Source organism: Cibotium barometz, chromosome 18 (genome assembly GCF_041138505.1).
Source record: "Cibotium barometz isolate CiBa-2024 chromosome 18, ASM4113850v1, whole genome shotgun sequence".
Lineage (NCBI taxonomy): Eukaryota > Viridiplantae > Streptophyta > Polypodiopsida > Cyatheales > Cibotiaceae > Cibotium > Cibotium barometz.
The window spans coordinates 26,198,701-26,215,458 of record NC_141063.1 but is presented as its reverse complement, the minus strand read 5'-3'; the positions used below and the strand labels follow the sequence as shown (position 1 = coordinate 26,215,458).

At 42.5% G+C, this 16,758-nt stretch overlaps 1 protein-coding gene and 1 long non-coding RNA gene across 2 annotated transcripts in view; one reads left to right on the top strand and one right to left on the bottom strand.

Annotated features, from left to right (window-relative positions):
* The window catches only part of LOC147629126 (uncharacterized), an 82,127-nt gene extending 73,854 nt beyond the window's left edge, over positions 1-8,273 (top strand). Inside the window, exons 15-16 of the mRNA XM_086812865.1 lie at positions 7,796-7,863; positions 7,970-8,273. Of these exons, the coding sequence (XP_086668991.1) occupies positions 7,796-7,863; positions 7,970-8,057 (156 nt within the window). The 3' untranslated portion in view covers positions 8,058-8,273. The remainder of the gene's footprint in view (positions 1-7,795; positions 7,864-7,969) is intronic.
* A 5,948-nt stretch (positions 8,274-14,221) lies between these two features.
* On the bottom strand, positions 14,222-15,415 carry LOC147629125 (uncharacterized). The gene is made up of 2 exons (XR_015267898.1): positions 14,837-15,415; positions 14,222-14,723 (listed from the first exon to the last, which is right to left on the bottom strand). It is a non-coding gene; the product is annotated as an uncharacterized LOC147629125 (long non-coding RNA).
* Between the last annotated feature and the right edge of the window lie 1,343 nt (positions 15,416-16,758).

Below are 16,758 nucleotides of genomic sequence, written 5' to 3'. Positions count from 1 at the left end.
CCCTAGCTTGTGACAATTCTTGAGGGCATACTGCCCTAGAGGGAACCCTGCGCTCACTGTAGTGTACACCATCCTAGTCCAAGCGTGCCGCGACAAAGAGGTGTGCTGCAGGTACGCTAAAAATTTCACGATCCTGTTGTGGAACTTTGGTGTGTCAGGAGTTCTTGTTGAGTCCATGATAGTATAGTGTTTGTGTGCCCAATAGAAGTTCTCGTGCTAGTATAGCCAGTCCAATCAAGATTCCTCTGTCTATACGTTGTTACAATCATAGGAAGGTCAATTTCGTACCATCTCGAACCCCTCATCCACCTCTACCCGTGGCTACTGCCAACCTTGGTAACCTTAATTTTGGCAACAACTAAGGAAACCTCCAACTAGAACCACTATCCACAGTGTTGGGCCAGGTCAATGTCAAACTTCCCATTTTCAAAGGCTCTGCTTGAGAAGATGTGGATGACCATGTGCGGCGTTTCCTCTCTATGTGTAGGAGGAGACGCTTGGATAGGGAAGATGCCTATGTGGTTCTCTTTCCCTCCACACTTGAAAGTTCCGGAGATAAGTGGTTCAGCATATTTCCAGTTGATCATTTTGCAGAATGAGCCACTTTGAGAGACACCTTTGTCCAAACCTTTCGGCCCAGCAACTATGAGGACCGCATTCGCCAAGAACTCGGAACTCTACAATTATGCCATGGAGAAACAGACATCGGAAGAAACTGTAGTCCACAGGTTGTCCCAAGATCTTGGGGGCCCCACTTGGGGACTTTGGTGGGAGAGTCCTCATCGGGGAGGTGGCAATGGTCATCTCTACCGGCAACGGATGGATCCCGCCGGCTGCCTTCGCTCTGGGTCAGGGGTTGCTAGGGGGCAACGAGAGTGCTTTGGAGAGAGAGATGGGGGAAGGGGGGGAGGGGGGGTGATGATAAAGGCAAGGCGGAGTGAACCGCGGTGGTAAAGTCGGTATCCAGGCTCGGAGAGGAGGGGGGGGAAGGAGGTGGGGGAGGCGGCAAGGGAGGGTGGGGGGACGAAGAGGCCGGGGAGGGGTGCTGCTTTGAGAGATCCATCGTAGAGGAAGGCTGTGGGGAGAGGCCCGCCAGGGGCTTAGAGAGGCCGGCCAGCCTCTTAGAATATTGGGGGGGGGGGGGGGGGGGGGGGGGTGTTCTCGACGAGGGATCGGCCGCCATACTGGTGGGGCCAGAGGGGCCCGCTCCAAGACTGGAGAGGGCACGTCACCAACGGGAAAATGCTGAGATAAATGCTCATAACGGTTCTCTAGCAAACCAAATCCTCCTCAGATATGCTAGCCTGGCGCACGGTGGCGGCGCTCGGCTCTGGTGGTCGTTTGGTAGCCCCGGCGCGGGCCAACCGTTTGCCACTCGCCCGTAGTTGGGTCATCTGTAGTTAGGGCTTGGTGCTCTGCTACCTGAGGGCCTGTCTCCCTCCCCAGAGAAACCACAGGAGGCGGTCCCCTGGATTGCGTGCAAATGAAGCATTGGCCAAGGGCAAGGTCTGGCTAAATGACCCATCTGAGCATTGGCCTGGCTCTACGCGCTGCTGTATGGGGTCGCCCCAGAGGCTAGGAATAGATAGATATACAATGCGGTACAGACTCCGACGAGGCCACAGATGCGTAGGGCTGCCCATGCGAGGGCCAAGGCAATAGTGGTGGTGGGGGGGGGGGGAGTCCATCACTCTCCCGATGGCGCCACCAATCACCGGGAGAAGAGGAAGGTACTCCTTCCTAAGGCATGGGAAACAAACTTTCACTCGGAAGCCCAAAATGCCAGCCTGTGGGTTAGAAGCTGGATCGAAGCCGTGTTGCAAGAAGTCTTGCGCCGTACGCAATGCAAGTGGACTCAGTTGCATGACTTGGTCTGACGTCGATGGCAAGTCGAACTCCACGTAGTAGTATCTGTGCCCCCAGAGGGTGAATATCGGTGATTTTTGCAGGTTTGCCAATGAGGCTTGCCTGCAAAAGATCCCTGAGCTGTCCGCGCGGAGACCTCAATTGAGCAACAGTCGTGGCGAGAATCTGGAGATCCGCTTCAGAGAAGGAAATGCAAGCAACGGCAGCCTCGGTCGGGGATGACGGAGCGGCTGCCATGGAGTGCTCTTGTGGGCGAAGACCAAAATAGGCGGAAGCTTGCCGAATAAAGCAAAAAACCCTAGACGCCTGAAAGCACCAACCTGCACGGGAGGGAAGAAAAGGATAGAGGTGGAGAACAAAGAGAAGGACGGAAAAGGGAGGGGGGGGGTGGGGGGGTGGGGGGGAGGGGGGGCCGGCATCATGCAGGCCACTCGAAGGCAAGGGGAGAGCTCAGAAGCTCTCCACAACTGTGGTGTACACCATCCTAGTCCAGGCATGCTGGGCAAAGAGATGTGCTATAGGTATGCTAAAAATTTGGCGATCTTGTTGGGGAACTTTGGTGTGTTAGGAGTTCTTGTTGAGTCCATGATAATATAGTGTCTGCATGCCCAATAGACCTTCTTGAGCTAGTATAGCCAGTCCAATCAAGAGTCCTCTGTGTGTACGTTGCTACAGTCGTAGGAAGGTCAATTTCGTACCATCTTGAACCCCTCTTCCACCTCTACCCATGGCTACTGCCAACCTTGGTAACCTTAATTTTGGCAACAACTAAGGAAACCCCCAACCAGAACCACTATCCACAATGTTGGGCAGGTCAATGTTAAACTTCCCATTTTCAAAGGCTGCTTCAGAAGATGTGGATGATCATGTGCGGCGTTTCCTCTCGGTGTGTAGGAGCAGACACTTGGACAAGGAAGATGCCTATGTGGTTTTCTTTCCCTCCACACTTGAAGGTTCCGCAGATAAGTGGTTCAACCAATTTCCAGCTGATCATTTTGCAGACTAGGCCACTTTGAGGGACACCTTTGTCCAAACCTTTTGGCCAGGCAACTATGAGGACCGCATTCACCAAGAACTGGGAACTCTACAATTATGCCATGGATAAACAGTATCTAAACTCATGACAAGAACCAGAGTGTTGGCGGCCAGTCTGCTAAACTCTGCTTTGACCCCTGCCTTCTGTCCCTGAACCCTAACTCTCTTGTAGCCGAAAGGATGGTGGTACTCGGTGATTTCATGGTGCGACAAAGGGTGTTGCAAGCCTTGCCTCAGACCACCTAACAAAAGATCTGGAAGAGTAAGCCGGCCACCACCTTGTTGGAGTTTCAAGAGCTAACCTGCTAGCTAGAAAATGCAAGGCAAATGTTTGAAGGTTCAACCTCAGTGGAAGATCCAGTGGCTATCCTCAAAAGGGAGTTGGAAGCTTTGAAGCTGCAAGACACAAGGTGAGGATGGCACATTGGCTCAGCTGGAGAGGAAGATTGAAGCACTAAAAGGAGAGCAAGAAGCAAAGCAAGGAGTATGGTGCGCCATTTGCCAAACATCAGGCCATACTCCACAAGAATGCCTCAAAAAAAGACATTGCATCTTCTGTGCCAAAAGTGGCCACGAAGACAAGGACTGCTACTATCTCAAAGGTGTCTACCAACTTCACCAACAACAACAGCAACATGCACCTGCCCAAGCCACTCCTCACCAAACTACACCTTATGTTCCTTTAACACCATCAGTGTATCACTAATCTACTGCAACACAAGCCTATGTGCCTGCCACTTCTTCCTACCAACACCACCTCGCCCCACCACCATCATACCTTGCACCTCTCATCCCTGTCCCACCTTCTTTCCCCATTGCCTTAGCTGCCGCCCCTACACCAGCTGCTTCTTGACGAGCACCTCGTCCACCAGCTCCCTGTAATCGTCCAATTCTATGTTATAGGTGTGGGGAGTATGGACATTACCAAAGTCGTCGTTCCCTTCCAGAAGGAACAACTCCTTGCTGACATGATCCAGAGGATAAGGATCACTATACCTGCGATTGCCTCAAACGAAGGGCATCAATCTCCACTGACTTCACATTTCCAACCCCACCTGCTGCCCATCTAATCTCAATAGAGAATGAAGCACCAAACACCCTCCCCATACCATCTGCTTCCTTGGGTATAACCCCTTCACCACTCTCCTCAGCACCTCACCACTCTGGAGCTGTCACCCGTGCCCAATGCAAGGCCATGGGAGGAATAGAACCATTGGTCGAAGAGCAAGGGAAACCTCTTCGCCTATTCATCATAACTTGATGGATCACGCATTTTTGGAAGCCTCCAAAGAGTTACAAGGTGCTTCCTCAATGGTAGATACATTTGTGCCAATTGTCCCACTTCTGCCTAGCACAAAATCATCAACTTTCTCAATGAGGACTCTCCTTCAAGAAACTCAAGCTGGGGTGTCAATCTACCAATTGCTGGAAATCAACCATATTGCTAGGCAGCAACTGGGATCCCTTCTCAACCAAATGGAAAGAGAGGCCTAAGTCGAATCTCATAGTGGTGGGCAAAGGTAAGACAAAGGTAAGCAGATCACAAGGTGCATGGGAGTTGGTTCATCCAATGCCTCTCTTACATATAATCGAAGTCTTCGGCTCACCGTGCAAATTAATGGCACCTCTCTACCTGGTGTAATAGTAGATGGGGGATTTGGTGTCAACTTGATGCCTAAATCTACACTACATGCAGTGGGACTTCACATCACTTGTCGAACCAACTTCTGTGTCCGCATGGTCGACCAGCGTGAAGTGACACCCCTTGGGTTGGTGGAAGGAGTCACCGCATAAATTCAGGATACTGCCTTCTTACTTGATTTTGTGGTTATCAGGCTTCTAACAATCAAAGGTGCTTCCTCCTTACTCATTGGCAAACCTTGGTTAAGAGGTGCAGGTGTGTTGCATGATTGGGGGAGAGAGAAGTTATACCTTCCTCAACACGAGGGCTCCAAGGAATTCAAGTTGGAGGGACCAGACCAAGGCGTGCAAGGGGCCACAGTGACAACCGCAGTGTCCATACCAACCCTAACTAAATCCAAAGAAGGCATAGTACCTTACGGAGAGGAGTCCGAGTTATTGGATTGGTTGGAAGCTGCTCAAGAGCTCCCATGCTACATGGTTGAAATTTCAGAGTTTCCTCCTTCATTGGAACTCTCAGAACAATTTGAAGTGGTTAGCTTGGGAGAACCAATTTTACAGACTGGCGTCAGGGCAAGAAGTTTACCAATCAACCATTCGCCGCCCAACCATAGTTGCGTAAAAATTCATATGAATGAAACGAAACGTTTCGTAAACGTTTCATATGAATGAAACGCGTTACATCCGTGTCCACCCGGGAACTATACAATTTAAGCATTTTTTATCCAGATTCTTTAGTTTTAGCTTGAAAACATGTTTTAATGTGTAAATGATGCATGTTTAATATTGTTTTGAAGGGAAGGCAACATATGTTTTACATAGTATAAACTTATATATAAATTTTGGGGCCTGTAACCTCCTTGTTTTGTATGAAACGTTTTGGAAACGTCTGGGATTTGCAAGAAACGTTTATGAAATGTGTTTCATGAAACGCCTGGCAACTATGCCCCCAACCCACCAAGGCCGATACTGCTACTCTCCATCCCACTCGCCCGCGCCAACAACACTCTGATTCCCTAATGAGCCTTCCATCCGTCTAGAGGAGCTCCCAACTTCATTGAAAAAGGAGCAGTATGGGGACTTTCCACTTGATCCACACCCTGCTCATTACCCAACTGCCCCCTCTAAAGCAGCAGATACAGATGAACCTCTCCCCCTTCTAGCGTGCCAAGATCTAGTGAGGGAATATAATCTTGGTGCTTCCGAAGATCCTCTTTCCGTTCTGCTAGCATCTTGGTTGTGGGATCACCCCACCCTCTTGGACCAAACCACCTCTTTTTGCCATTTCTTCAGGCTTCAAAGATGTGTTCGCTTGGACCTACAAAGATCTAGATGGTGTGCCCTCAGACATTGGGGTTCATACCATTCCTCTCCAAGAAGGTACCAAGCTAGTTAGGGGAGGCACTTACAAGCTCAATCCAAAATATGCAAAAGCAATCAAGGTGGAATTGGAAAAGATGGAATCTGCCAATATAATTTCCTGTGTGGAACACTCAATGACTCTCCCCAATGGTCATCACAGCCAAAAAGAAAACTAATAAGATTCGGGTATGTGTTGATTTCCATTTTGTTAATAAAGCAACAATCAAAGATGGCCTATTCTTTATTTTAAATGAAACATTCAAAGTAGTTACAATATTCAAGACACATGGTGGCTTGCAGTAATTGTATTGGTAGTCAATTTTAAGCACCAAAAAAGCAATGTCCTTGGCACTACTTTTAGGGCCACCTATATGTGCTAACCAAGTACGAACACCCTATGAGGAAGCAATCAAGCAATGGAGGCAGAAGTGTTACCTTGCACTCACCCCACCACTTGATGAGATGCTATTACCAACACCATGTCCATTATTTGTAGCAGTGGGTGAGTTAATCCAAAGGCTGTTCTGAATGCAGTTTTATGGACATCTTGTGGCACCACTTGTATACCACTCTCTAGCACGGCTATTTGTGGGGGTTTTAACTTCAAAACTTGCTCGCATGTATTAAATGTGAGTACTTAAGAAAATTAAATTTTAAAAATTAGGTTCCTCCCAAAATGAGTTGTACATATGAGTAAATACATTTCAAATTCTCAGGTTTACGGTGGTTTCATGTCTTTCTCATCGTCTTTCTACATCATCCTCTCCTCTATTAATCATCAAACAATGTCGAGACAATAGTCTAACTCGAGGTGCACTCCTAATGCCATTTCATCATCCTTCACAATGTTAAAGATGGTCAGGATTTGTGGAAAGGTAGAGCATTGAGTTTCTCTCTCTAATTCTCTCTCCTTTCACTTCCACCATGGCTATCTTTGAGCCACCATACCTTTCCCTATGCCTAACCCTAATGACACCTTCAATTAGTGGATTGTCACATATTTTGCGAGTATTTATCTTTCAAAAAGTCCATCAGATGTGTAGGTATATCCGAACTAGAGGAAAGGGGGGGTCGCATGAAGTTTGAGTATTACTCCATTATGAAGTACCAGACTCGGGATCTTGTGTATCGTCCAAAGAAACACAAGATCATTGATACGGATGAGTGCTCACACTTGATATGCTAAACGGTGATATGTCATCCTAAGACACCATGGATTCCATGCTTTCTAGCAGTCCGATTGTTGAGGTTGTAGCGCGGTATCGCTTGTATTAACGCTGCCGAGGTCCCAACTGTGCCTTGGAACCCAAGGACCCTTAAGGATCAACCTGTTTTTAGTCCTTAATGTTGTTACACAAATCACCATCAGAAGAAATTACGAGCATAGTCTAGAAGCAAAGTGAACAGCCTCTGCCAAGGGCGGGCTGCCTGTGGCCAGCAGGCGGGTGGTCAAATGCCATGAGTATGCTGCCGGGAAAAGACGGGTATCCAAGTGTAGACATCCTGTCGCAAGCATTCCATGGACCTTTGTTTCAGAGTGGGATAGTTAGTTTACTCATCAGTTTTTGCAAGCTTTGTTTGATAAATTTTGGACATAACTACAGTTTTCTAGTGCTTGGACAAAACTACAGTTTTGGCAAGCTTTGTTTGATAAAGACAGTTTTCTAGTGCCTTTAACCCATGGTTAGATGGTTAGTAGACATACATATAATCAGCTAGGTTTGATTCATAGTCAAAGTGGAAGGAGTTTACTTCAATTGTGTATGCCAATATTTTTTTCGTTTAGCCATCAGGACATGCATCATCCCCAGATAAGGATGTACTGTTGTTATAAGCCTTAATTATCAAGGGAATCACAATTGCCCAGTTTTGCTCTTGGTTGCTATTCCAGGTTGTAGGAAAAGTCAACCTTCTGTCGTCCTCCATCATGTCGACGCAACCAATTAACTGTTTTGATTGGTACGTTTTTCCAGCACACTAGTGACTACACCTTCCACAATCAGTTCCTACATTAGAAGACACCATTTTGGACTCTAATGAGCAGTCCATGTTTTTTGGCTTTCAGGAGCCCAGATAAGGAAGGTTTGGCAGTCATGGGTTCTTTTGATCAATGTGTTCGGGTTGTTATTGTGACCAAGCTACATAAACAATAGTCATGGAATCAAGCCTGTACCTTCTATTCGAGTGGAGTTGTACATCTTCCTTGGTTTAACAGTCTCCTACACGCCTCCTTAAATTTCTTTTACAGGCCCTCCAGTTATTAATTAATAACATTGTATGTGTTTGGTTCTTTTGTCAAATTCACTGAATGATTTGCAATTACATCTATGTTTGGATCCATCAATTAATTTCTTGTGATCTTCTAAATAGAGCTGGAAACCAGATTCTATTGCATGAAGCAAGTGAAAATTAAATGTCAATACTGATCAAGTTGTCCTAAAAAGAAGGCTCAATACTGAATGTTATATAGCATAGCAAAGGCATATGCAAATCTTCTTTTCTTTAACCATGTAACTTTATGGAGAATTTAACATGGAAGCGAAATTTTCAAGCCATTCTAGAGTGTTATGTGCAGCATTAGACTTCAAAACTTCAGAGGGTTGTGATATCATGCAAGGTTTCATCTTCTTGACATTTGGGGTTATAACCAATGAGACGTCATGCCTGCTGTTTCGGTGCAATCACAAGCCAAATTGCAAAATGCATTTTTTATTGGTTTGGATTTTTAGAAGGCTCTTAACTTTATTGATGGGCTGCTTGAACTTTATTTATAAAAACAGAAGATTTATCATAAAAATATAATACATAGTAATATCCTTATAAAATGTTCTTTGAGGGTGAAGGTTCACCAATTGATGGCAAACTAATGGAATAATTATTTACAAAATCAAATCAAGAGAGTTCTCAAGAGTTGGGAGGATATTTACAAGCTAGATTGAGATTGACGTAAGAAATGTCACGTGAGGGTATATCCTGCCAATCTGTAGGAAGACTTCTCAGGAGAATGAGTTGTAACACAAAGTCCTACATGAGAATGAGTTGTAACACGAGAAGTCCTAGAGAGCAGAAGGAAAAAAAGGATTGAAGATTAAAAGATCTGTCGGGAGATCACTCTATAGCCAAATTAAAATTGCTTAAAGGCTTATAAGGACACACCTACCCATGTCCTAAAAGGATTTTCTTGTTTTACAATCTATACCATCATCAATTCCCAAGAAACATCCTTGTCTTTTTGAATAATGAGCATTGAAGCCTAATTATTGCTCATTTGATTGCTCACATACCTTGAGATAGGTACGGAGCCTCACACGTGCACCTACCATGTGCACCACTTGGAATCTATGCTGAAGTGTGCCTATTTCATAAAAATAAAAAACGTGAGTCTATTTAGTAAAAAGTCTTTGAGTACTTAGCTAGTGGTTAAATGAACCCATCGAGCTGTTATGTGAGGCCACAAGATGTTTGGACTTGCAGATGTGCCTATTTTATACAAAATTGTGTGAGCCTAGTTCATCTTGCCATGAAAGTCACCACTTTATTGATCAAATGTAGACCAAGGGCTCATAGTTTATATAACATTGGAAGAAGTTTCCCATTAGATAATGTCTAAATTCTTGCATAACAAATACCATTACCTAGGACTTCTCGCTCCATAGTTGCATATAATTAGTAGTAGTAAACTTCTTACTCGTATAGTACACTAGGAAATCCGTAGCTGCATCCACATGAACATGGAACATAACTTGCCAATGTGGTTGCTTTAGAATGGGAGTAGTAATTTCATTTTCTCTTAATGTTTAAGGAGTTGTTTCTTGTTCTTGTCGCCCCATCTAAATCTTTCATCTTCCTTTTTCATTCATGTAATGGTGTTGTTAATTTTATTAGATGTTTGAATTCTCTACCTAAAAATCACATGATTTAAAACTTCACCCTTGTAGACACATAAGAAGGTACATTTATAAGGTTTCAAACGAATAAGTTTGTTCATGCATCTCACAATAATTATCCTTACATATGTTAGGTGCTTTATTATTATTGTTCTTCAATTTGTTCTAAAAAATTTCCCTTAGATGTGTCATGTGCTTTATCATTATTGTCTATTTGTTCTAGGGGAATCGTATGTTCCTCAACATCTTTACCCTCAAATATTTGTTTGCTTCCTGATGTAGTGTGTTACATCCTACAACTCTAAGTTTTAGGAAACATGTTGGTAGATTGCAAATAACAAGATATCATAATCTATTATGATTTTCATACTAGCTATTTAATTATTTGCTAATAGTATATTCTAACTTTATATAATTATCATAAAGATTACTTGCTTACATGGTTGTGGTAGTAAAAATGTAACACTGTCATCGAGTCTGTCCCATTTAGACCATTGTAGAACATTTGTCTCACTAGCACTTGTTTGACTTTCTTGGAGAAAGTTAGCCATCACTCCATAATCAAAAGTTCTTCTCTTATCTATGTGCTCCATGCAAAAGTCACAACCACGCAACCATAATGCTCCAAATTTAAGATAATGCAATGAAAAAACTATTATAATTATTAGATAGAATGTTAAGTGTTGATTTTATTCTCATTAATATCAATGAAAAACAATTGTAAATATGATAATTAATGCTAACAAAATATTAATGTGTCATGTACATAGTTGCTTCATTTATCTTACATGCCAATCACATCCTTCTACAAACTCCATCTTTTGCTCACTTTGCCATTATCCCTTGCTTGCCTAAGAGTTTCCTTAAGCCACTTAAGTGGAATTTTGGCGATCTTGCACTAACCAACCTTCAGTCATATGCTCCCTTCAGGCCTTTTTTTTTGCCTCACAAACCCCTCAATGATTTCATAAAGCTTTCTAGAAAGAACATCCAATGACTATGCTTTGTGAGAATACTTATTTGGAAAAGGCTTCCCAAATAAGCACACAACTAATCAGTTGATTGGTGCTTACTTAATGGATTCCAAGTTGATCTTCGAATTCATTGAACTAATCCACTGATCACATAAATGGTATCTTGAATACCTTTTGTTAAGTAATCTTTGATTGCAATGGGAAGCACAAACTGCATAGTAATACCATCCACAAACCGTCATAACAACATCGAATGAGTAAGCATTTTGCTCAAAATTTGACTCAATTAGTTTTTTCACCTTCTTTACTATTTTGATAATGTCCAAGGTTCTGGTAGTACGTTTGCGTTGCCATCCAACGATTGTGGTCATAAGGCTTCCATCTTCTCAGCTTCTTTCAAATCATCTCATGAACCCTTACTGTCGTTGTTGTGTCACCAATCAAGTGTTTCCAAATGATGCTTTCCATACTTTAAATATGTGCATAGACTATGATTTATTAGTAGATTGCTTGAATAAGGGAGTTGATGGAAACTAGAGTCTTTTCCTCCCCGTCCACCGATGCTACATTTCTATTCTCTCCATGATATCAACCAATAGCCTTCATTATGGGTGGTGATTGACCAGTGGTCCCATCGCGTTGTGGATGACCATTTTTAGAGTCGTAGAATGGCATGCAGCTAAGCTAGGTCTACAAACATGACACGCATGATATTCAAGACCTATACACCAATAATTGTTAAATATTAGTAATTGTGTGACTTTCTAAACCTTAAACCCTTAAACTGAAAAGCCAAAAACCAAAACTCAAAACCCAAAATCCAAAAACCCAAGACCCAAAACTCAAACCCAAAACCCGAAAAACTCGAAACCCAAAACCCAAAACCCATAATACTCAATACCTAGTACACTAAACCCTAAACCTTATACCCAAAACTCAACTCGAAACCCTAAATTACGAACCCAAATTCAAAACCTAAAACCCAAAACCCAAAACCTAAAACTTAAAACCTCAAAGCCAAAAGCCAAAACGCAAAACCCAAAATCCAAAAACCCAAGACCCAAAACTCAAAACCCAAAACCCAAAAACCAAAAACTCGAAACCCAAAACCCAAAACTCGAAACCCAAGACCCAAAAACCAAAACCCAAAAACTCGAAACCCAAGACCCAAGACCCAAAACCCAAAACTCGAAACCCAAAAGCCAAAAACCAAAATTCAAAACCCAAAGCCCAAAACTCGAAACCTGAAACCCAAAACCAAATACCCATAATACTCTATAACTAGTACACTAAACCCTAAACCCTATACCCAAAACTCTAAAGTAGAAACGCTAAATTATAAATCCAAAATCTTAAACCATAAATTATAAATCTTAAATCTAAAACCTAAAACCCAAAAGCCAAAAGCCAAAACTCAAAACCCAAATCCCAAAAACCCAAGACCCAAAACTCAAAACCCAAAGCCCAAAGCCCAAAACCTAAAACTCAAAACCCAAAAGCCAAAAACCAAAATTCAAAACACAAAACCCAAAACTCGAAACCCAAAACCCAAAACCCATAATACTCAATACCTAGTACACTAAACCCTACACCATATACCCAAAACTCTAAAACCCTAAATTGTAAACTCAAAATCCAAAACCGTAAAATGTAAATCCAAAACCTAAAACCCTAAATCTTAAATTACAAAATGTAAACCCTAAACCTTGAACCCTAAAGCCCTAAACCTTAAACCCATTCCCTAAATCCTATAGAGATTTACTTGAGCATTCCCCAGAGCGAAGAAAATCATGCATGGTCCACAATAGCATTCCTTTTATATTGGTAACCTTCTCATAGAGGATTTAGACATATTCTATAAAGGAATGACTTTCCATAGGGTTTGGAGCTCTTCTAACGGTAAATGAAATTTATTTATTTAATTCTATCTTCCACACCATTAGTATAATCATTTATATAAGCGTCTATATGTGCATACCGACACACATTCAAAGTCGATTATGTTGACTTAGTAAAAAAAATTAGTTCTGACACATATACCAAGACGAGATTTGGTTTTATTAGTACCCTTTTCTTTCCAGTTTATTTCAAAACTTTGGAGCCTCACTCCTTATCTACTTACCCTCTCCATCTATTCTTCACCATCATCCTCTTGTTAGGTATTTTGTAGTACTACAATGTGAGGACATGTACTTATGCCATGGGCACTTTATCCCAAGTCTAGGTTTTTAACGATGGCCATCCAGGTATGAACAGGCACCTTAGGGTTGGCTAGTATATAAGAAACTTCATCCTCAAGATTGATAATTATTTTGTACTTCATTGTACCTTGATCTCTTGCTCCTAGTGAACTAGTCTTCTACATTCTCTCTCTTCCTTGTGTTCTCTTTGATCTATGAACATTAAATGAGTGAGTGTTAACACCTTTGCTTCCACCAAAGTTAGCAGTGGTAAAGAGAGAACTTTTGAATAATGTTATGATATAATATTTGATAAAATCTTTTAACTCAAAAGCATTGCTATACAAATTCGTTTTCCTACTCATCATGGAAATAGCCCATTTATTCTTCATGATGTTTTACAAAAATAATTGTGCATGCTTCTTATGAGAGTGCATGTGCATACTACACACACTAGTTTTGTGTACAATTTGAAATCTCACAAGAATATTTTTCATTGTTTCAAACAACTTTAGATGGACAAAGTTGTACGTAGATGCAACTTTATGCTTTCGTGCAATGATGGAGAGGTATGAAATTTATGTCACAAATGGTTGGTTTGTGGAGGCACGGTTCCCAAAAAAAAAATGGAGGCACGGTTCCCAAGAAAAAAAAGAGGGGCAAAGTTGTACAAGTGAGAGATGACACAAATGGTTTGCTCACCACAAATTTGGTTTGTCCGAACGAATTCAAGCTAAGTCACCTTGAAGAGATTGTGTATTGGATTCACTACTTTGCGAATTATGCAAAAGTTTAAACGTCCTTAGTGAATTAATGCCATTGGATCAACTTCTCTCAAGTGTTTAGAGTGATGCTTGAGGAAGTTTGATTCTTCAAAGCTCTGCTTGGTGTAATCTTCCATGCACATTCCAACACTGGTGTGTTTATAGGATTGCTGATTCTGCAACAGTCATTAGAAGTCTAGTAGTTTGGGTTTTGCACTCCGAGTATTTATAGGACTCTTGATGTGAGGTGTCTATAGGAGTTTGATTCTGCAATAGTCCAACACGCACACTCTCGGGCTCACTTTTGGGCTCGGTTTCCATGTCATGTCATTAAATTTAAGTTTGGTCATAACAAAAAGGATGCAGTTATTCAAGCTATGAGTGGTTTTGCTCAGTCCTCTTGGAAAGGGTGCAATCTAGTCACTCCAAAATTCAAATCCTTGAACTAGTGCTTCGCAACCCATGCAATCTTGGAGCAAATCTTCGAAGTGGTCATTGAAAGCCTTGTAAGATAACATGCAACAATCTTTGGAGTGGTCATTGAGAAACATGTCACATAACACTTCTTTAGAAGAAGGTGCACATTATAGGCAAATCTAGTAGTAAGATAAAACTCCTCCCTAGAAGGTGCACATTATAGGCAAATCTACTACTTAGTAAGAGGACTGTCACTGCAAAATTCCAATCCTTGAACTTGTACTTACTTGACAACCCATACAATGTTGGGGCTATTTGGATTTCCTCATAGTGACTCTCCCACCAGCATACCTAGAATAGTATATTTCATGGTCTATTTTATCACAAAGCATACCTAGAATAGTATATTTCATGGTCTGTAATACGATAGAGGGATACATGGTTTTTCAAAAATAGTTCCATGCTCCATAATTATTATTTGCATATATCTGCCAGCATATAAAACATTTTACGTGGAAGACACGTGCGGTTTAGTGGGCTGTTGACATGAGAGATCCTTCTTTACTGCCACCGATTGATTCCCTCTGCATCACCGCTCTATCAGTAGACGCAACTGATTATAGTTATTATTCCACTTGAGAAACCAGCTCAATTGTTCCTCTCACAAGTGATTTGCGCTATGTGATAGTGCTACTAGCGAGATTAATCACCTGCTCGAAGGCATTAGACCGCGATTTCGGCTTAATCTGCATGGCCTTAAACGAAGCCGGTACTACATCTTCGTAATCGCGCAATCTCACTGTGCCTGCACCTAAACGCAAGAAGATGTTTATTCTATTTCCCAATAGCTAAATAGTGGTAAGAACTTAACAAGATGCTTATACTATCTTCCCAGAGCTAATTAGTGGATTATTTTCATTACTGCTGCCTGAGATAAGGTGCGGATGAGAGGACTCAAAGTGCAAAAAGGAACCAAAAAATGTGGACAAGAAGGGGACGCATTATCAGTTAATAATTAATTATTACAACAACAAACAATATTACTATGCGTTTTATTGATGGTTTTCGATAACGTGAACCCATAGGATATATGTGTAATGACGCCTTCATGAAACTGTTTAAGAAATGAAAATCGTTACACCTGCAATTGAGCCGCTGTAAGGAGTACTAATGGTGCAATCTTCCCTGAACCTAAGCATTACAAGGTGTCAAAATGGAGATACTCCTAGCTTAGTTATAGTCTTCATAAGCAGCTTATGCGATTAAGTGAACAGTAATTTTTAGCTTAATTGCGGGGCTCATTTGGGATGTTTAGGCAGACTGACTTGAGAAGCGGGAGTTCCTCTGCACAAGCGACCGCCATGCGGCTGAGGCGGCTGGGGCCAATTATATAGCTGGGGTTCCTATGAGAGAGGCCGGGGGGACGGCCAGCTTGTGTCTGCTTGCAGAAGCGTTTGATCATCGCTGAGGAAGAAGCACACGGCGGGGGCGCTGAGCCGGTGCGCCGCGAGATCCTATAAGTAGATGATGGTTCGGAAAAGGGAAGAGCTGGGTCACGCGGCGGCATAACACCATGATCGTCATTATTAGTCTTTGTCATTGCAGCGCTCGCCCACTGATGTGTGTTAACATTGCTGGTCTTGACGCCTCTGTGTAAGCGGCAGCGGAAGGAGCCCGGGTGTGAAGTGGGAGCACACAAGCAAGCCATGCTTCCTCTCCTGAATTCCTTCACGATAGATGGTTCCTTGAAGAGCTAGGAATAAATCTCACACACACACCCCCCTACGCACCACCACACACAACTCACTCATTGTTGTGCTCCCATTCCGTTGGAATCACTCCCTAACTGCCACTACACTTCAATGTCTCCAACAATTGGGAGCTCCGTTTCAAATCTTAAACGCAAAATAATCATACTATAAACGATCCCACACGTCGCACGAATCCAAATCAGACACACACACACACTTCTTACAAACCTCAAATTTTCCTAGAAATGATATACCATTATCTAATCATATGAGTGTGGCACTTCAGTAGCACGCCACGTAGGAAGTCTACAATCGAGAGTTTCTGAAGGCGCGGTCTCTCGCATTGTCTGCTACTACTGGCCCTACTTTCTAGCTATTACCGCGTGCAAGCTGGAAACGTTATCTACAACACAGCTCCACATCAGAAGCACACGTGAAGCCTATCAACGTGTGCACGGAAGCAATCCTTCCCCTCATTTTGTGCGCCGTCTGTCTGTCTGTCTCTCTCTCTCTCAACGCGTGTGCAAGGAAAGCGAGTTGGCAAGTTGCCAAAGCAAGCCGTCTGTCGATCTAAAGCGAATTCGTGTTCTCTCTCACATCATAATAATAATAATAATAATAATAATAATAATGCTCTTCTCAATCCTCTACACACACGGCTCTCTCTTTCTCTCTCTATATTTTATATATATATATATATAATATCAAACAACCCCTTGCGAACAAATGGCAGCCTATTTTATCATCTTCTATTTCTCGAGAAAAACACACGTACCTTTTATAAAAAGACGCACCGCAACGGAAAATACCCACCCGTCACCAAAGTTTGTCCCAATCAGTGCTCGAAAAAAAACTATTTAAAAAAATAATAAAAAACTTTC